We start from the raw sequence: 20585 nt of genomic DNA, 5'->3' as shown, positions 1-20585 counted from the left end.
TTCTTTTTGTCTGGGGCAGGGATTTTGTTGCAGCTTTCAACCTGGAGTAGCAAGCGCTGCTGAGGTGCTGGGGTCCTCGCAGCTGGGAGAACTGAAGTAGAGGAGGAAGGTGCGGCCCAAGGCCAGGGTGTGGTGGTCTCATAGGTGGCCATTTCTGAGTATCATCTCCGCTGCTGTTTCTCACCCCCTGGCTTCTGAGACTCACAGGCCGCTTCTGACATTCCCATAGCGACGCGGGATAGGGAGGGGTCTGTGGGCAGCAAGTAGACAGGCCACCCAATCCGGATCAGGCGACCCAAAGTGTCTGTGAGCCCCGCCCCCGCCCTCCCCGCCCATGTCCCGCCCCAAGACTGCGGCCAAGCTGTGCAACTAGTTCTAGCTGTGGGCGGGGTCCTGCGGCTGTGATAGGCTCCTCCTCTCCCGCGCCTCCTCCCCGACTCCGCCCCCCACAAACTGCGGCCACCTGTTCTAGCTGTGGGCGGGTCCTGCGGCTGTGATAGGCTCCTCCTCTCCCGCACCTCCTCCCCGACTCCGCCCCCCACAGACTGCGGCCACCTGTTCTAGCTGTGGGCGGGGTCCTGCGGCTGTGATAGGCTCCTCCTCTCCGGCCCCTCCTCCCGGCTCCTACCCGCCTCTCGGGCCCTACTGCGCTAACTGTGCTCCTCTGGGCCCCTGCGCCTGCTCACAGCCATGGTGGCTAGGCTCACCACTCTCCTCGTTTGCCTCGTTTTCTCCTTGGCTACCCTGGTCCAGAGAGGTAAGGTGGGTGAGGGCTGCGGCACCCGGGGACCCCGCCCTGGGGCCTGGGGGTCGCTCTGCGCATGAGCGGCCTTGTCTCCGCCTGGCTGGCCTGAGGTGTCGGGTGGGGGTAGGAATCAGGCAACCTGGCAGCTCTGGGCCTAGGGGTGAGGGTCTAAGATTTTCTGGAACTGAACCAACTCTGAATTGAAGATGAGGGATGGGACCTTCTTAGGGCTGGTATGAAAACACTAGGATGTTAAAACCCTAGCCAAGCATTAGTGATAACAGCTGCCACCAGCAGTGTACCTTGGGAAAAAAACCTTGGAAAAAGCAGTCATTTTGAAAATAGGCCTTGAGGCCACCTGCAGCAAAAGCATCTGGAAAGCTTCCCAGGAGACTTTATGGCCACTTTCATCGGGATCGGGAGGGTTTGTAGAGAGACAAATCGAAAATAGGGTGGGGGCGACTTGTACGTCTTAACAGCCTCCTACGTGCTTTTGGTGTCTACACTTCTAGAGACTTTGGTCATATTTTGTGGAGGAGGTGGACACAGAAATTGTGCTGAATCAACGTTTCTTTCACCTTGTGCAACTCAATTTGTGGACCAGGCCTTAGTGGCATCACCTGGGGTCTAATGTTAGAAATGCAGTAGCTCATGACTTACTGAGTCAGATTCAGTGTTTTATTTAGCATAATAATCAGATCCCCAGGAATTTGCAGGCACATTCAAGTCAAGTAGTGTCTTCTTATGATAAATACAGTCTGTGATTCAGAATAGCATCTTAAGCCTGGACCAGCAGAGTCTTCTTTCATTTATTTATGTCCCATCTCCACATCAGGAGGGGAAAAATGGCTTCAAGAAAACACTGCAATTGTAGTTGATTCAAAGCAGCATTATGCTTTGAGCTTTCTAAAAATGAAGGCAAACCCAACCAGTGAGAAACATAGGCTTAGGCAGACAAAACTTGGTCTTAGCATTGACTTCTAGCAAGGTTTATGGCACATGTAAGGAAAACTGGGAAAGATAACTCCTTGCCCAGGTCATTATGATACATGAATGAATGAATGAATGAATGAATGAATGAAGAAATGGTTTTCCTAAGGCAATTCTGTTGGTGTTGGTACAAGAACCTTTCAGTGAGCTTCAGAGTGATGGCCAGTCTGGGTTCTGGGTTCTAGGAACTGATGCTGCAGAGGGTGAAGACAGCCAATACTTGTATCTCTGCGATGACAATATGGTAGAGGAAGAAACCCAGCATAAACGTCAGATCTATGTCATGGACTCTATGGAGGGAAGAAAGCAAACAATCACAGGGATAAAGAGTGGCTCATGATTTTAGTCTCCCTTCGGGGATATTTTTATTGTCTAGTGGCCTTTTGTAGAGAAAAGTATCCAGTAGCACACCTTATCCTTGAGGTTTGTGTCCCACACACTGCGGGCGATGCCTGAGACTGTAAATGTCAATTGTTTTTGCTTTGCTGAGTTGAAATGCAAAGCCTTGTGCATGGTAGATAATTGCATCTTATAGCATGGAGGTTTTTAAACTAGACTGTGAATGCCCTTAGGTTTTCCTGCTTTGAAGTGAGAGAGATGGGGAAGCTGGAAGAGGCGAAGTCATACAGTGAATAATTGGCAGCTAGGGTTCGTTCCCAGGCTTCTATGACTCCACAGTCACCATCTTTAAATATGCGGCATAATTCATTTAGACCTGGAGGCTGCCCCACTTCTAACCTTCTGTGGCTTTCTAAAAATGAGTTCTCTAAACCTGTTCAATCAGTCCATATAATGACTAATAATCACAAAAGATGTCTCTGGTCCAGGAATGTGTCCATCTTAGATCAAGTACTACTCCCTGGGTGTTTTTTGTGCCCATCGTATGTCTTCCTTCCTTGTTTGCTCGCTTTCGTTTTTTAAAAGACGGAGTCTCATGTGGCTCATTTTGGTAGCCTCAAATTTGCCATGTGTTCAAAGCTGGCCTTGAACTCTTGTTCCTCCTGTCTCTGCTTCCTGAAACCTGGGCTTAGATTCCTGATTCTCTTGCCTCTCCCATCTGAGACTTGGAGTTACACTTATGTCCCACCATGTCTGACCTGTGTCTTGTTTTGAATCAGCACTACAACTGTTTAGTTAGATATCCTCACTTCCAAGTAAGGGGACTGTGGCTACACGTCAGAAAGAATAGCAGGGTTCAACCAGGTAAGAACGCCACTCTGCGACCTTTTTGTTTTGTTTTGTTTGACCTAAGAATACTGAACCAGAAGTATCTTTGCTTTGAAGGTAGCGACCCAATTTTTCTGTAGCGGGGTCCAGGGAGCTCTGCCCCAGTGTCCCTTTATTCTTGTTCCTGGTCCTCAGTAATGGGTTGTACCTGAACAACCCTAGAAGGCATGCAAAAGGTTCCAGAAGCACTTCTGCGGATAAGGTATAAAGTCCCTCCAGGCTCTAGGAAGTAGCGACACACTTTAGCTCTCAGAAGTTGAAAGGGTGATTAAACCGTCACTCTAGAGACCAAGGGGGAGTTAACGCTAATGTGTTCTACGGCTTCTGAATCATCTTTTGAGGACAGGTGCATCACACACATGTATGCCATGCACCAACCTGGGAAGGTTGCCACAGTTATCTGCTCTGCCACTCCACGTACATGGTGACTTGTTTCCAACTGCTTTGCAATTCTATCTCGCCGTAGTCAGGACCATCCAATCAGTAAATAGACAGCTCTCAATGGACAAACTATAAATGGCTAATAAATATTTGAGGAAATGTTCAATATCCTAGGTCTTTGGGGAATTGCAAATTAAAATTGCTTGAGCAATTGCTGTTGATGAGGATGGGGGAGCAGCTTACTCACCATTGGTGCAGCCACTGTGGAAATTAGTATGTGGTTCCTCAAAATCTGTGAATAGAACTCCCATATGATTGAGCTCCACCACTCCTGTGCATGTACCTAAAGGGCCTTAAGTCAACAGACATGAAGATAGCTGTGCACCATGTTTGTGATTATTCCCAATAGCCAGGGAATGGAACCAGTCTAGACTCCCATAAGTTGACAGGTAGCTAATGACAATGTGGTACATACATGTACATAATGGAGTTTTGAGATGATTATCATTATCATTCTTTTTATTATTATTTTACTATTGGGGTATATATGTCTAGCCACACTGCAGGGTACACATGGAAGTCAAAGGACAAGGTTCTTTAGTTGATTGTCTTCTTCCACCATACAGGTCCCAGGGATCAAACTCGGGTTATCAGGCTTGAAGGCAAGTGCCTCTACCTACTGAACCACTTTACCAGCCTCCCAGTGGATTTCATTCATCTGTGAACAAAAAAAGTTATATTCCTTGCTGGAAAATGGATAGAACTGGATATAATCAAGTTAAATAAAATACGTCACCCAGAAAAACAAATACCCAAGTTTTTCCTCTCATGTGCTGTCTCTATGTGTATCCATGTATATGTTTATATTTATAAGCCATGAATATAAAGCAGGACTGTTGAGAAGAGGTAAAGGAGTAGTAATGTGGCAAGAAAAAGGAGGTTAATAGGGAAAAGATAAATAGAACCTTTTTCTCAGATTTGAAATCAGAAGGGAGACTAAGTAGTGGATAATGGGGACGGTGAGCATGAGTGAAGTATAAAATGTCATAATGAAGCCCATTACTTTATATGTTAATTTTAAAAAACAAAATAAAAGAACTGGTCAGTAACCAACTTCCTACCTAAGCAACATGTAGCTGCAAAGGCTTTAGCAACTTTTGGGGATGTTACTATTCGTTTCTTCAGTTATACCATGGGGATGACGGCCCTTTTCTCCTGGTGTGGCAGTTATTAGGATTAAATAAATGTGTCTAAAGTGCTTAGCACAGGACCTAACTTCCAGTAGCCCCTTTCAGATTAGTACATATTAATCTTACTTCTTCGATGTTCCAAGCAACATTTTAATAAATACACTTTGCAAATCTGACAGTGTTGTTTACATGAAATGGTCAGAGATCTCACACCTATACAAACAAAAAGGGGGGAGGGGATAATGGTAAGTGACTGGTTTAAGTGTCGGCGCCTGCACCAACACGGTACCGAGAATCGGTACCGAGAATCGGGCGAAAGCCTGCGGGATTAAAGAAACACACACACACACAGGTTATTGTGTCAAGCCAGGAGAGGAAGAGAGAGACTCCTGTAGCTTTATTCACCACTTATATACCCAAGTTCCCCAGGTAGAAAATATCTGGGAAACCCTGGCTCGTGACTACCTGGGTCATGACTTCGGTAACAAAAGATCGACTACGAGACCTGAATTAGTTAGGGAGAAATCCCAGAAGACCAGCCTAAATCTCAAGGACAAAGGCTGAGAAAGCAAAAGGCAGGAGCGAATTGACCACTGCCCAGGTGTGGCCCAGGTGTGGCCCAGGTGTGGCCCAGGTGTGTCGGTTCCACTTGCATCAGCCGGCTCAAAGCACTCCGTGATTATTTTCTTCCTGTGTCGTAAATTCATGGGAGAGGCTTTTGTCCAACAATCTCAAGACTTTATGGCAGTCATCTTAACTGTGGCCATACAGTCACAAAGCGGTCAGGCCCAAATCCAATATGGCTCCCTACATTTAAGGGCAAAGGCTTTGGGGAGTAATAAAATCCTTCTACAAATAGAGAAAGGTAATGCTGAACGTTCTTAAAATACCATAAAAATCATTGAATTAGACACATTGAAAGGGTGACTTGTGTTATGTGAATTTTATATTCATTTAAAATAATTCCCAAAAGCTGAAGATGTCACTCATTGTCAGGTAGAATATATATTTAACATGTGCAAGGCCCTAGGTTCTATCTTCAGTACCACAGAAAGAAAGAAATGAATAGATAAATGTAAGTTTTTTAAAAGGTAAGCTGGATGAGTTGGACTATGTCTGTAATCCCAGCATTTGGGGATGATGCAGAAGGATTGCTGTGAGTTTGAGAGCAGTCTAGATTACATGGTAAATTACAGGAAAAGAAAGAAGAAGCTTAAGGAAAAGAAAGGAATCCAAAACACCACATCACATCAAAAGGGAAAAAAAAATGCTCTCCTAATTATAGCCCATGTGGTGACACATGCCTTTTAATCTCAGTGCTCCAGGAGCTGAGTCAGGAGGATCTTGAATTTGGGGCTAGACTCCCCTCAGCAAACAGCCAACCAGAATTAGGTGCACATAATTGTGGGTAAGAGCACAACGACCCCAGGTGCTAAGTACTGAGTGGCCAGGCTGGGTTCCTAACAGGAACTTGTGCACTGATTTGGGGGTATCAAGCTTTATAGATGTGCCCCAGAAAGAGTGTGGGATTGGCTTCAAGCTCCTTGAGTGCCTTCATCAGTCCTGGGAATTGGCATCATGAGGACAGAGAGAATTTTCTTTCCCTCAGTGGTACTGGGGTCACCATTTTGTCAGCTAGTCCTCCACAGGGTCTAGAGGCTCAGTCTTGAGACATTTGATAAGTTTTCAGCCCCTCCTTTGGTGGTATAGGCCATGTCTTCATTTTTCAGTACAAGACAGACACCAGGGACCTGTAACAAGTGTATAGAAGCCATTTGAATGGATATTTGTGGGTAGCAACAAAAATAAAGTTATGGTTGGGGGTCTCCACAGGGTGAGAAATGGTGTTAAAGGATGACAGTGTGAGATGACAATGAAAAGGCTGCTCAGAGGGGCCTGAAGCCAGGAGCTTCACTGGGTTCTGAGAGGAGACTTCCTAGACACACTGACTTTCCTGTCTCCAGTTGTGCTTCCTACCTGATGGTTTGGCTTTTCCAACTTTGTGTCTACTGTCACTTTGTACATTTTGAATGCCGTTCTTCTGCTGCTCTTGGGTTCCCAGAAAGCCTGGCTCAGAGGCTCCTGAACCTTTGTTTATTCTAGACTCAGCTCTCCCAGAAGCCCACTCAGAGGTCCAGTGACTGAGGATTTGTTGTTCTAAAGTAGGTATACATAAGATCACCATTGGATGTGGTGGTGAATGTCTGTAATCCCAACACTCAGGAGGTGGAGGCAGGAGAACCAAGGCTAGCCTCAGCTACACAGCCAATTAGGCTACCCTGTGGTATATGAAACCCTGACTCCACTTTTTCTTACATCTACATATCTGCCCTTTGTGGCCTTCACAGTCACAAAGTAAGTGTTGCTTTCATTGAACTCTACACATTGTAAGTCCCATTGGATGGTGGAGAGTCTAGGTCACGGTACATATTCCACCATGAAAGTGGAGGAGTGTCCAATGAATTTTAGCTCCAGTTTCTCAACAGGCACAAACTCATGGAGTTGTAGGGTCCTGCTGAAATGCTGCACCCCTAAAGTTTTCCCCAGTCTTCCCAGTGGCAGTGACTGTATATCTCTAGCATGAAGCTGGTCCCTTTAGTTCTTTGAGTAGCAATGACCATTAGAGGTATTTGGTGACCTGCACATCTCTTTATTTCTAGCCCTTTGAATGAGGCCATGATGTGTCTGTCAATTGTCGGTTGTCACGTTCCCTCTCCATTGGGGTTGGGCGTGAGCTAGTTGGATCCAAAGATTTTTTCTAGAAATTTCTCTATGGACGAGGCTTCATACAGAGAGTACAATGTCCAGTGGGACAGCTCCCTTAGTGGAATTGGCAGAGCATCGGTCTTCAGAAGTCTAGATCAGGAGCTGGGGCAACCTGGGGGCCCTTGTCTATGACAGAGAAGAGTTACTTAGGTTTGCCTGTTTCTAGATGCAGACTGCAGAGCAGTTCCTTAGCACCAGGCCTTTGAATTTTAGCCTGGAAGTTGTATGTGGGTTGGGGTAGCATAGTGTGAGAAACCTGTCTAGTATACGAGGTTCTGGGTTCCAGGAAGTAGTGGTGGGGCAATAACAGGAAAAGGAAAGTTGGTTGATTGATAGTAGATATCCTGTAAGCAAGGGAAACGTGGGTGCTGTCCCGTGTGGTGTAAGATGTTTGGCACATAATCTCTTGCCTTTACCCAGCAGGTACAGCACCCTGCTCACTTGCCTTGCAACCTGAAGACGACTGCAGAGAGCGCCCAGTGTGTGCCAAGCAGTAGATTTCTCCTGGTGGAGCACCAGTGATATTGACAAAGATGTGTATCTCATGACTCTTGAGATATCTTTGCATGCGTGTGGTTCTAGGGCTGGGAAGGAGGAGAGCCTTGTACATATCACTCAGATGCTCTACTGCCAAGACACAGCCTAGACCTTGGCAGAGTTTTTCAGAACAGGATCTCTGTGTGTATGTCAGGCTAGCCTTGAATGTGTATGCCCCTCCTGCTTCTGCTCTGAAATGCTAGGATAAAAGGTTTCAGACAGCTTGCAGATGTGGTTTTTTATAGTTCCCTCTCTTGATTTCAATATACTCAAACACTAAGGTTTTCTGTTTTCCTTGCTGCCTTAGTACAGATGTGTTGGAAGAAATGAGGTCAGGGGCCATCTTTGTGGGCTGGTGTCAGCTCCACTCATCTCAGACCTCCCCTGGACTCTGGTGAGCTTTGGCTGTCCTAACTGTATAGCAAGTCACTGAGATGGGTAGATGTTAGGTCTCGCCAGTCTCAGTGCATGATGACTTTTATTTTATTTTTGTTGTTTTTGTTGTTGTTTGTTTGTTGTTTAATTTGAAAATCTTTTATAACAAAAGTTTTAAGAAAAAATGTGCTTTGATGGCTAGTGGAAGTTTCACTCTGTCTTATGCCTTAAAGATCTATTTTAACCTCTAATATGATAAATATCAATAGTCAGAAACCATATTTAAAAAGCACATGAAGGTCTTCAAGTGTTTTAGCATCTAGAGTTGTAAGACCAAAAAGTTGGATGCTTCCTATTGCAAAATTATCCTCAGGAGAGTGGTTTCTGCTGTGCACAGTGTTTATCACTTTACTGTTATGAAGTGATACCCGACTGTCTCCTGAAGTGGCTGTTTTTGTTCTGGCCACCAGCAGTGTACTAAAGTAGCCATTGTGTAATGGCCTTGCCATCACTTGTCAACTTTATCATGATCTAAACCCACAAGATTTACACATTTATTATACAATTATATTATAATTATTTATTTGTAATTATATTTAGTTTACATGCTTCCGATTACTACGGGGTTGTCTAAGATAGTTTCTTCTTTAATGAATTGCCTGGTCAAGCCTTTGGCTCAGTTCCTTGTTTATATTTTCTCCTAGTTCCTGCTCACAATGCTCTTTTTTCCTGTTTTCTTTGCTAAATTTTTTCATTTTTTCATTATCATTACAATATCTATCTATTGATCTGTCTGCCTGTTTGTCTATCTATCTATCTATCCAAGTCCTTCCCATTGTTTGCCCTTATCTTAAGTAATATATGAAAGGACTGATAACTTCTTTATTGACTTATTTTAAAAAGTCAGTATCTTTTGTTTATCAAGTCATGTACTTTGTGTTAACAGACAAGGATGTAAAATATTCTTCTTTGCTCTCAGTTTATAATCTAGTACAACAAAACCAAGAGAATATAATATAAACAAGGGATTGAACCTAGCATAGTCGCTTACTAGCCAAATGCTTCTGAGCTCTATGCACAGCCCCAACTTTGTCTTTCTAAAATTATGCTTTGTTTTTGAAATCTATTTACCTGCAAGTTTCTGCCACATACAGCTGAGAATAAAATTTTCAAAGTTTTAAATGCTATTAAGATTCTACCCCACTGCCATTTTTTTTTAAATTTTTTAGACAAGATCTTCCTGTGTAGCTCAGTCTGCCATGAAATCTCAATCCTCCGCCTTAGCGTTTACAGTACTGCCACTGGAGGCCTGCCCCACTGTGCCTAGCCTACCTTGGGCTTTAAAATATTGTTTTAGATTTATTTTTTTACTATTTTATCACTATAAATATTTTTCCTACATGCATGGATGTGTATCATGTGGTGCTTTGTGCCCTCAGTGGTCAGGATGGTGTTGGATCCCCTGGCACCGGAGTTACAGATATAAGCAGCCATGCAGATGCTGGAAATCAGTTGCCAGCACCCCCGTCAGGTCACTTACAACCACCATAGCTCCAGGTCCAGAGGATTTGAGGCCCTTTCTGTAGGGACTGCACTAATACATATGTAACCCCTCGGCCCCTATATATATATAATTTAAAAAATCTTAAAAGAATGGTTTTTAAAATGAGACACTACTTTTCTTTCCCATGATCCGCACCACCATAGTTCAGAAGCTTACCGAGCATAGTCATGTAAAAGGTCCTAAGTCTACCCTATGATCAAGTCAGAAAGGCATACATATTTTTCACATTTTCTATCATTTTTCTAAGTGTTCTTTCCTTAATACTTGGGGCTTTATCCCCAGCATTTTGGGTCTCCCTACTCTTTCCTTAAACCCTGTAACCCCACATGTGGCTGCTTGCTGGCCATGAGCCTGACCTCCATGGCAGCTTAAACAGCACGGGTTGGCCCTTCTCCTTTCTTGTCCTCTGGGAGCTGCTAGGGCTTTACAGCTTGCCAGTCCTGGGGTTCTTCTTCTGAACTCTAATAAATTGTCCTTGTGGTTCTTCGTGAGTCTGTTTTTAAGTCCTGTTGTCAGTGTGACTCGGAATCCCAGAGGGGACCTTGATCTCTCCTGTGTCACTGTGGGAGGAAGATTATAAGAGTTGGACTTGATAATACTGAATCCCATGTTCAGGATTTGGAAGTAATATGTAAAGGACTCTGAAAAGAAGCAAGACTTGGCTACTGGGCTCTAAGCTTTTGGCTCAGAAACCTTTTCGGTGCATTTGTAAGCTTGGCACTGGCAGTAATCGCCAGGTTGTGGACAGGTAGCTTTGGGCAGGTTGAGTATGGTACACAGGGTGGTTCCATTTAAGTGGGGCTCACAGTGCTGTTTGGAGGGGAATATGGGAAGATTTGGAGGGAGGGAAAGGAGAAGTATTGCAGTTATAATCTCAAAAATAATGGGCTTAGGATATAAGTGAGTGGCAAAGCATTTGTCGGACATGTCTGAGTCCCCAGCAACAATAAAATGAAATAAACTTTAAAAAATCGAAAATATACAGCAGTAAGTAAAAAGCTCATCCCCTCTGGTTGATCTTCCTGAAACCATTTTTATTGTCCATATTACATATTATTTATTTAAAATAATTAAGTATTTTATTTATTTATATCCCAAATGTTGCCCCTTTCTGGTTCCCCTTTGCACACCCCCTCTCCCTCCCATTCACCTCTGAGAAGGTGCCCCCCATCCCATGTATACAGCCCCCCCCACCCCCATGCATTAGGTCTCTAGGTGATTATGCACATCCTCTCCCACTGAGGTTAGACAAAGCAGCCCTCAGAGTGAGAAGATCCAGACATCCGAGATAGACTTGGTGATGGCTGGCTTTAGTTTACTGCTTGCTTAGTTGTTTTTCTGTCACCATGACAAAACATCATGACCAAAGTGACGTATGAAAGCAAGTTGGTGGCTTGCTTATACTTTCAGAGGATGAAAGCCCCATCACGGAAGATCAGTGGATAGTGACGTGGTTGGAAGGGGAAACTAGCTGTGCGTATTGATCATAGGTCGGCAACGGTGCTTCTCCCCAGCCACGGTGGCCACATGCAATGCGATTTTCTACAACCTGGAGTCTGTTACCGTGCATGGCTAAAGGGGTCTATGGAAGCTTCTCCAAGACTGGCTGGTGGTCGGCTTTTCACTCACTTCAGACTTTTGGCTTACAAAGCCGTGAGATCTCGGTGTGAGTAGTGTTTGCTGCAGTGCTTTTGTGTCCGTGTGGATTTCCGCATTCTGTTCATGAATGTTCTAGTTAAGGAATAGAAAATGTGAGCTCTGTGTCTGGGCATCTGCGCCCTGTGTCTCGGGAGATAAGCACGCAGTGCTTAGGTGCTGCACATGCGCACTGCCGAACTGGGTGCTTATTCCTGAGTATGACGTGTTTCCTGTCTCAGGGCAGGCCGCTGAGCTAAGGAGAGAGGCTTTGGAAGTTGATGAGTTGGGTTTCATCATTCCATGTTAAGACAACAGATTGTTTTTGTTTGTTTGTTTGTTTGTTTGTTTGTTTGTTTGTGTGAGACAGAGTCTGTGTACCTCAGGATAGCCTCAAACTGACTGTATAGCTAAGGATGACTTAGCCAACTCCTGAAAGCTGTCTCCATCTCCAAAGGCTGAGATTATCGATGTGCACGGACACCCCAGGTTTATGCGGTGTTATGGTTCAAACCATGGTCTTTGTGCAGGACCAGCTCTCTACCTACTGAGCTACATCACTGTCTCAGGAAACTTTCTTTGATCTCTTCTTCCTTCCCCTTCAAACTGATTAGACACGTGACACAATCCAGAGCTGTCCTTTCTAGTGGCTTTTTTTCTTCGCTTGTACTCTTAAAACATCTGTATACTTAGTGTCCCCGTACAATCCCAGGCCTTGTGTTGTGTGTGCAGAACCAATGCAGAGTGGGAACAGGAAAGGCCAGGTGAGCAGCTGCACTCTTATTTTTCATAGGATTAAGTAGTCCGTTTGATTTGTTTCTGATATATAACTGGGTGGTTTACAGATGTAGTTGGGTAAGTCAGGCAGATTCAGGCCAGGTAATATTCATTGAAATTGCCATGCAGCCCAAGACAGAAATCTCCCATTTTCTGCAGAAGCACAAACCACGGTGTATTCTTGCTTTTAAAGTATTTGTGTTTGTGAGAGCAGCTGAACTGACAGCAGGCTGGATGACACTGCTCTCAGGAGGTTAAAGGTCAGCATGCATTCGTGGCCAAGGTCTGGCTCATTCTGTCCTTAGCCCTGATGCCCAGACTGCTCAGTCGCTGAAGAGTGCCACACTGGCAGCCAAGGCTGTGACCTCTGACTGTGTACACAGATACTGAAGTAGAGTGGGTGTAACAGAAGCCTCAGCCTGCCGTTGAATGTCTGTGGCAGGGGGATTGAGCAAGCCACCTATAGGCCGTATGACACCCATGGATAAGTTCACATGGAAAAGCAGCACAAGTTGAGAAGAACTGGGGCTTGTGCTGGGTAGATGTCTTTTTGTGCTAGCAGGCAGTGACCCTCAACACAGCCAGAAACTGCTCCGAATGCTTCTGGAATCAAAAGACACAATGTTTCTAACTTAAAAAGTATGTGTGGGTCAGTGTAAAAGCTCTCTTTCTGTCTTTGTCTCACTCAGTGTTTATCTGTGTGTGTGTGTGTGTGTGTGTGTGTGTGTGTGTGTCTGTCTGTCTGTCTGTCTGTCTGTCTGTCTGTCTGTCTCTCCTGTGTGTGTTTGTGTGTGTGCAAGCATACACGTGTGCCTATGCAAAACACACAAGGCTCAGGAAGATCAGTCTTATGTGGGCCTTTGGTGATGCAGCTGGCCGAGTTCTTATTATTTTGTGTGATGTGTATGCATGTTTGTTTGAGTAAGTACGTGCATGTGAGGGTTGACAGAGGACAACCTCAGTTGTCACCCTTGCCTTCTACCTTGTGTGAGTTAGGATTTTCTGCTGTTGTTGTTCACCACTCTGTGCACCAGAGTAGCTTTTGAGCTGTCAGGGATGATTCTGCCTCTGCTTTCCATCTCACTGACGACACCAAGATTTTCAGACTCAAACTGCAGTGAATGGCATTGCATGAGCTATGAAGAGGTGAACTCAGGTCTCAGCCATCTTCCAGTTCTATTTATTTTTAGATTTTGGTTTTATGTATATGGATGTGTGGTGGCTCTATGTATCATAGGTATGTGGATGTCCAGTGACATCAGATCCCTGGGATCTGGAGTTGAAGATGGCTGTGAATGCTTGCCACGAGTGCTGGGAACCGAGCCCAGGTCCACTGGAAGAACAGCGAGTGCTGTTAACTACTGAGGCATCTACTTAGCCTTCTCTAGTTCTTATGTTCACATTTTTATGCAACTGGACTCATGATCCGTTTTAACGTGTTGGAGAGTTGAAATGTATTCCCCATTAAGCCACCTCAAATATTTTGCCCCTAGTCCTCCTATTTGCCCTAAGTGTCTCCTATTCTATTTTCTGTCTCTGAAAACACCATTATTCCAGGGACCATGTGTAAGTGCTATCATATAGTATATATATTCTATGACTTGTTTAATTCCTTTAGTATTGCCTTTTAGAAAGGTGCATCCATGTTATGGTCACTCGTTGATTTATTTATAGCTAGAGTTTGAAACATGGCTCTTGTAGCTGCTAATAAGCACTGTACCACTAACTTGTACACTCGACCTTCTTGCCATCATTTTATTTTATTTCTAATTCCTGCTTATATTTTCTAAAATTTGCACATCTAGCACGTTCTACCTGAAAATAGTCTTTAAAGACACATGAAACATTGAGAGGCCTAGATGATTAGGACCATATCAGGCTACATGGCTTGACCACATTTAGACTTGTGGAGTTTATAGTCAGTGTTGAGCTTTTGAGCATCAAAGGTGATGCTCCAGGATGTACTCAGAGAGGAGAAAGAACGGTGTCTATCTACTTGTTGTCTGGAGACTGTCTCAGAACTTATTTGGAAGTCCTGGGAAGTGGCATGTACAGTGACTCAAGGAAAGACGCTTTCTGTTGATGCAGAGAAGCAGGTGATCCGTAGGCATTCTGTAGAAATAATGTATAGTTCTTAGTGATGGCATGGCTTTAGAGCATGAGAGAGATTGCGAGGCGGTTTGTAGGATTTGGACTTGGACAATAGACAGCGTGGGCAGCTGTGCCAATCAATGAAACAGACCAGGACTAGCATTTGGCTATGAGATTTTGGAAAGCGGCTCAAAGAGGAGGGGACAGAGCCTAGATGTGTATAGAATAACTTCAGTCATGGAGAAGAGGATGATGAAACAGCAGCACTGAGATGGATGGAGGAGCGAAGCCAAAAGATGGCTCTCTCCTTTAAAATGGAAGATGTTAAAAACAGATGGAATGATGGTCCTCAACTCGATCTGCAGATTCCACTCAGTCCTCTTAAAATCTCATCAGCCTTCTTTTGTACAAATAAGCAGGATGCTCTTAAAATTCACATAGAAATTTAAGGGAGCCAAAATAACCAAGCAGACTTGCCAAACAAAAGAAGAAGTTAGTGGACTCCCAGTTCCCAGTTTTGGAACTCATTACAGCAGTAATGAAGACAGAGAATCTCCCCAGGGAGGAGCACCATGTGTAGGATTAGGAATCCAGAGAAAGGGATGGGCCAGGGTCAGGCTGGGTCGCTGTCATTGCCGCCTTCCCTCTGCTGGCCTTGGCCTGGTGGAAAGATGGAAATCTTGATGGGGTACTGCAGATGCAGACTGGGATTCTCTACGCTGGCCTGAACACAGAACGGACACCTTTGACTAACGCTGCACCTCACGGTGCTTTGCTCTTGCCTTTGAGGTTGTGTGGGCTCCATTGGGCTTTTTGTGTGGATTGCAATGGGTTCTGTCCAGGTTGGCTCATGGGGGCTGTAAGCAGTCCAGGCTTCAGGTAAGCACATTTGTACTGAGGTCTCTTACGGTAAGGATCTACCGCTACAAGCTTGAGGCAGAATGAGCAAAAAACCCCGTATATACTTATTCATTCATTCATTCATTCATTCATTCATTCACTTATTATGTGGGAGGGTGTTTGTATGTAGAAGGGACAATGCACATGCATGTGAGATGCCCATGTATGTGAAGTCCAGTGGACAACCTTGGTTTTCATTCCTCAGTAGCCATGGGCTCTAGCCAGTCTGAAATTCATCCAGGTAGGTTAGACAGGTTGCATGTTGAGCCTCAGAAGTGTCCCCATGCCCTGGTTCTTGTTGCTTGCAAGGCAATCATGTTACTATCTTCTAAGCTGAAACCATCGACCTTTATCTCAGAGTAAAACAGTGGATAGGAAATCGTGATCTCTGGGGTTTCTGTCTTCTCTGCCAGACTCTGATTTGGAAATGTTCACGTAAGAAGGACAACCGGATGCAACTTCCCACTCCTCCTTAGAAATTACACAGAAAGCAGCTGCAGGAGAAGGAAATGCCACACGCATTGTTAGTCCAGAAGCTGTGGGTGAGAAGTGCTTGTCGATGGCCTTGTCGGAAACACTGGCATTCTTCTTTTGCATTGATTTCCCAGGCTCTTGGTGGAACAACAGAAACTAAATGTTTGTCAGGTGGGGGTGAGTTTAGATGAGAGTATGGCTTTGTCGTTTCTGAATGTACTACACATTTTACGTTTGAGCAGGATGCTCCTGGAAGTTATAGTCAATTTAGTTGGCTCTGCTAAACACCAGATATGATAATAAGGATAGTTAATTCCTGTGAGAGATTCCTGTGTGTTAGATATTTTAATAAACACTTTATGTAAAATGACCAACTACTACTCATGCCGGTCCACTGAAGTGGACTCTCTGTCATCATGCCCATTTTATAGATGAGAAAACTAAGGACTTCATCCCTTAAATTTTGTCTTACTATTTTTGTGGGTGTGTATGTGTGTTCGTGTATATGTGTATATATGTGTGAGCATTCTGCGAGTGTGCATGTCAGAGGTTGGTGTTGCTGTCTTGCTTACTAGGTCCTACATTACTTTTTCAGACAGTCTCTTAAGGAAGGAGTTTTCCAATTGGCTAGACTAGATGGCCAGGAAGTCCTGTGAATCTTCCTTTCTCCAGATCCCCACCTCTGGGATTCCAGGGATACGCTGCTATGCTTGGGTTTCATGGGTGCTGAATTCAGGTCTTCACGGTTGTCTAGCTATTCACAGCAGTGAGTGGGAGAGCCACATCTGGACTGGGTCCCAGGCAGGGCAAGTACTGCCAAGTTCCAGTGTTGTCTCAGAACAGCCTGGCCTCCATGCCTTAACAGTGACTTCACCTTCAGCAAAGCCCTTGGGAGTTGGTGCTCCCCCACCTCAGACTGTAGGGCTGTGCTCATACCGAGCATCCCAACGCCTCAAGGCAAACCTTGTGCATGTGGTTTTACTCCTGTCACATGTATTCCACCTCCTGGGACAGGCCATCTGGTATAACACTATCTTTTTAGATACAGAAACAGATCACCTGTGTGGGATCAAGTGGTTGCTTATGGACACCGAAACAATGACCAGATACCTCATGTTCAGTGGCCCTTTTCACTTCTGTTACCTAATTATTCTTTTTTAGTTCATTTATTTTGAGTGCAAGAGTCTTTTGCCTTATGTATGTGTACAGCATTCATGCCTGCTGCCTGTGGAGGTGAAAGGACAGGGCTTTGGATCTGTAGTTACAATGTGCTATGAGCCATCATGTGGGTGCCGAGGGAGAACTGGACCTAGGTCATCTGCAAGAGCAGGTCTTAGCTGCTGAGCCTTCTCTCCAGTCCCCACAGTGTCTAATTAGCCACTGTGGCTAATGGGCCCTCATTTTTAAGAAAGGCCATGTGATCTCTAAGGCCCTGGGATGCAGCCACCCCTCCAGTCTTAGTTGAGGTGTAGATTACAGAACATAAAGTGCACCGTTTCAATATCGATCCTTCAGTGTTTCCACTGGACTCGAAAGGCTGTGCAATCATCCATCTGCTGCCAGAAAAATTCTGCCACCCAGGAAAGGAAGCCTCACGCCCGTTAGCAGTCGAGTCCCTCACCTTCAGCCCCAGGCACCCACTCCACCTGTCTTTCGCTCTCAGCTCTGACTTCCATGCCAGAGGCTCTCTCTGTGGGCATTCAGTACACATTTGTGATTTCGTCTGAGAACGTCCATGGTAAAAATGTTCTCTGTCTAGAAATGAAGAACAAGAGCCTCCTTTTATTACACAGTCATTGGTGAAGTGACGCTTACAATTTGTGCAACTCCTTCTGAGACACTGGAAATCAGACAGCCTGCTAGATAGGACGCCATCTTGTTTCCTAGCAATATGCACAGACTTTCAGCCTCCATGCTGTGTTTGAGCAGTGCCGAGTTTACCAGGGTTCCTCTTCCCTCGCAGAAACCGGAGCATGGGATGCTCAGTGCGTACTTGCAATCAGCTGGTGGATCCCATCCTCAGTGGCCGCTGCAGTTGAACTGGTGATGGTGCTGACTCATGGCTTCTAGTGAACCCCTGCCTTCCTGTCACTGTTGTCCTCTCTGAGAGTGGTTTAAATTTATTCATGAAACTAGTCGGAGCTCAGGCGGGGACAGCAAAACACGTTTAGTAATCAGACTAAGAGGCGAGCTATTTTCACATTGCTTAGTGGTGCACAGTGCCTGACTAACCCAGAGGATATTAACTGCTCAGCATGCTATGAGGTGGAGAAGCAGACAACGTGTTCAGGTCTGGATTGAGTACTGTGACTTTGAATGCTGCACACATTTCAGGTAGATTGGGCGCCAGCATTCTCAGTTTGTTCTGGCCTTCTGTGCACCAGGTCTGCATACAACACTTACTTAAAGTAAAAACGATGACTTATTTTCACCAGAGACATTTGGGAGTTTGATCATATATGCCAGTAGCTTTGTCCTATGGACTTCCCATGAGCAGTTTTCAGGAATGTTCCCATGAGAAGTCACAGAAGTATGAATTTATTTTAATGACCTACAACCTTACCTTTTCTTAGTTGTGGCCCCAGTGGCCCTCTGCCCGGGGAACTGAGGACATAAGGCTTTGCTAGCAGCTGTGCAAGCGAGACCTTTCGTGTTTCATGGTAAGCATGTGTTATACATGATTCACTTCAGGGACCAAGTTAATTAAATTTTTTTAAAAATGTGTGTGTGTGTGTGTGTGTGTGTGTGTGTGTTTGTAGGTATATGAATATTTATGTGTGCGCGTGCGTGCGTGTGCACCTGTGAAGATATGTCCATGTGTGGAGGTCAGAGGTCAATTTCAGGTATTCCTCAAGAGATACAGACCTTGCTTTTTGAGACTGTCTCTGGCTGGAACCTGGGGTTCACCAATTAGGCTCGGCTGACTGGGCAGCAGTCTCCAGTACCCACCTGCTCCTGCCTGCCTCCCGGGGAGTTATAAGCATGTACCACAATGCCTGGCTTTTTGCCGTGGGATCTGGAGACTTAGCTTCTCATGCCTGCAGAGCACACACATTGTTGACTAAGCTGTCTTCCTTGAGTCCCGGTGACCAAGACCTCTACCACAGGCAAGATAGCTAGCACACAATTTGGTCCCCAAAGTCAGGTTCCGGTTATCTTATTTTTTTTTTAATTTTGAATTTATTTTATGTGCATTGGCGTTTCTGTCCATTTATGTCAGTGTGAGGGTGGTGGATCCCAGGTTACTGCAGCCACCATGTGAGTGCTAGGAATTGAACCTGGGTCCTCTGGACGAGCAGTCAGTGCCCTTAACCTCTAAGCCAACATTGACCAAGTCTGTCTCTTCTTTGTAAGTCGTAAGTAGCTGTGTGCCCATGGAGTTGTTTAGACACAGACACTAGTCCAGATTCAAGGCAAGTGAGTGGCATGCATCATGGCTTTCATGGACACACTGTGTGTGTGTTTGGGGGTGAGGGGTGTCACCGTGCACTTGAGAGAAACTGAGCTCTGCTTATGTCCCAACATTACCTCTGCAAATCCTTCCCTGGAAAGTGGTCCAGCAACCTCTGAAGTTCGTAGCCATCAGCAGGCAGGAAACACACCCCTCTGTAGAGGTGAATTTGCCCTTGGTCTAAACCCCAAATGGATTTTGACCAAGTCATAGTCAGCACTGTATAGTGGTAACTGGGGAGGGGCGACGGGTACCTGGGAGAAGCACTCACCTAAACATTAGTTGATGTTTCCCTTATTTTATTTTACGTAGCGAGAGACTGACATGTTGGACAGGGCATGCCCATAGAAGATGCATTGACCCGGAAGAGGGTACTTTCGGGATGAACAAAGTGAAATGGGCAGGAACAATGGAGGCAGCAGTGATTAATGATTGGAGCCCAAACACCAGGCTGCTTAAAGGCCGATCAGTCGTTTGTCCAGGATCGCAGATTTCCATCAAGTCTTTGGTAGGTGCTGGTGCACAGCCAGCTCACGGCATCATGGCTAACAAGGGCTCACTTTTCCTTGTTTTACAACCTTCACTAAGATACCGCCCTGGCTTCCCACAGCACTCCTGGTAAATCAGCTTGCAGAGGAGGCCATGTTTATTCTCTCCTCAAAGGAAACAGAGCTGGAGGATAGACCCTGGCTCTCCTGGTGTGTTGGTTAGAACCAGCACTCTATTCAATAGAGCCTTTCGAGCACACGCACAAGTTCACAGCGAACATTTCCAAAAGTCTTCTCTATCTTTAACTTTGAAACAGACTGCGTCAGACAGGTGGTATCAGCTTGTGGTGCAGTTTTCCTATTAAATTCTTAGTGGCCTTCTGTAGTGGATGAAGAAACTTTTCTGCTGAATGCTGGAAATGCTGCCCTCTCAGATTCCAAGGCTTATGAGTTGTGAACTGGGCCTAAGATGAATTGACCACTTTCAAAAGAGCATCCAGGACCCCTGCTGGCAGCCCAAACAGAGCTGAGTTAGAGCACGGGTGAGCAGGGCCCTTTGCTACATGTGGTGTTTTGTGAGGACCCCTGTGAGGTTTCAATTGTGCTGCGTTGTGGGTGTGCATTGTCTTATGGTGCGGAAAATGAAACTCAGGGCTTTGTGCATGTTCCTTAAGGGCCGCACCATCGGATTACATTCTCGCCCTAGTTGTAGGATTTGAAGAAGTCAACAGATCAGGATTGAGCTTGAGCGTGAGTGTTTCATTCAGAGATGGTTTGGGCCTTTGAGTCATAGTCAATAAGGAATTAATTAATAAACATTGCAGAGTTGCATCTCACCGCTCTTAACGCCTTACCTAATGACGCATGGCCAGGTATGTCAGGAGCTGGTAAGGGAATGGCCAGTTCTACGGTTATTAGCTCAGCATGCTATGGTGGAGCGTGCACTTCTGTTCTTGGGCAGTGACGTAGGAAAGAGTGTTAAAGGACTCAGTGC

At 45.2% G+C, this 20585-nt stretch overlaps 1 protein-coding gene across 4 annotated transcripts in view; it reads left to right on the top strand.

The window, feature by feature from the left end:
• The first annotated feature begins 553 nt into the window (after window positions 1–553).
• Cd99l2 (CD99 molecule-like 2) overlaps window positions 554–20585 on the top strand; it is a 45597-nt gene continuing 25565 nt past the window's right edge. The window contains exons 1-2 of one of the 4 annotated variants that reach the window (XM_063273957.1): window positions 604–757; window positions 19416–19611. Coding sequence is in view for 3 of the 4 variants with exons in the window: in XM_063273956.1 (XP_063130026.1) it covers window positions 691–757 (67 nt within the window). In the remaining variant the exon portion in view is untranslated. Of the gene's footprint in view, window positions 758–19415; window positions 19612–20585 lie in introns of all 4 variants that reach the window. The other 3 variants (XM_063273956.1, XM_063273955.1, NM_001409570.1) reach the window with 3 other exon arrangements.

This window comes from Rattus norvegicus, chromosome 15 (assembly GCF_036323735.1).
Source record: "Rattus norvegicus strain BN/NHsdMcwi chromosome 15, GRCr8, whole genome shotgun sequence".
Lineage (NCBI taxonomy): Eukaryota > Metazoa > Chordata > Mammalia > Rodentia > Muridae > Rattus > Rattus norvegicus.
The sequence above is the reverse complement of the archived record's forward strand: the minus strand, read 5'-3'. Positions and strand labels throughout refer to the sequence as shown.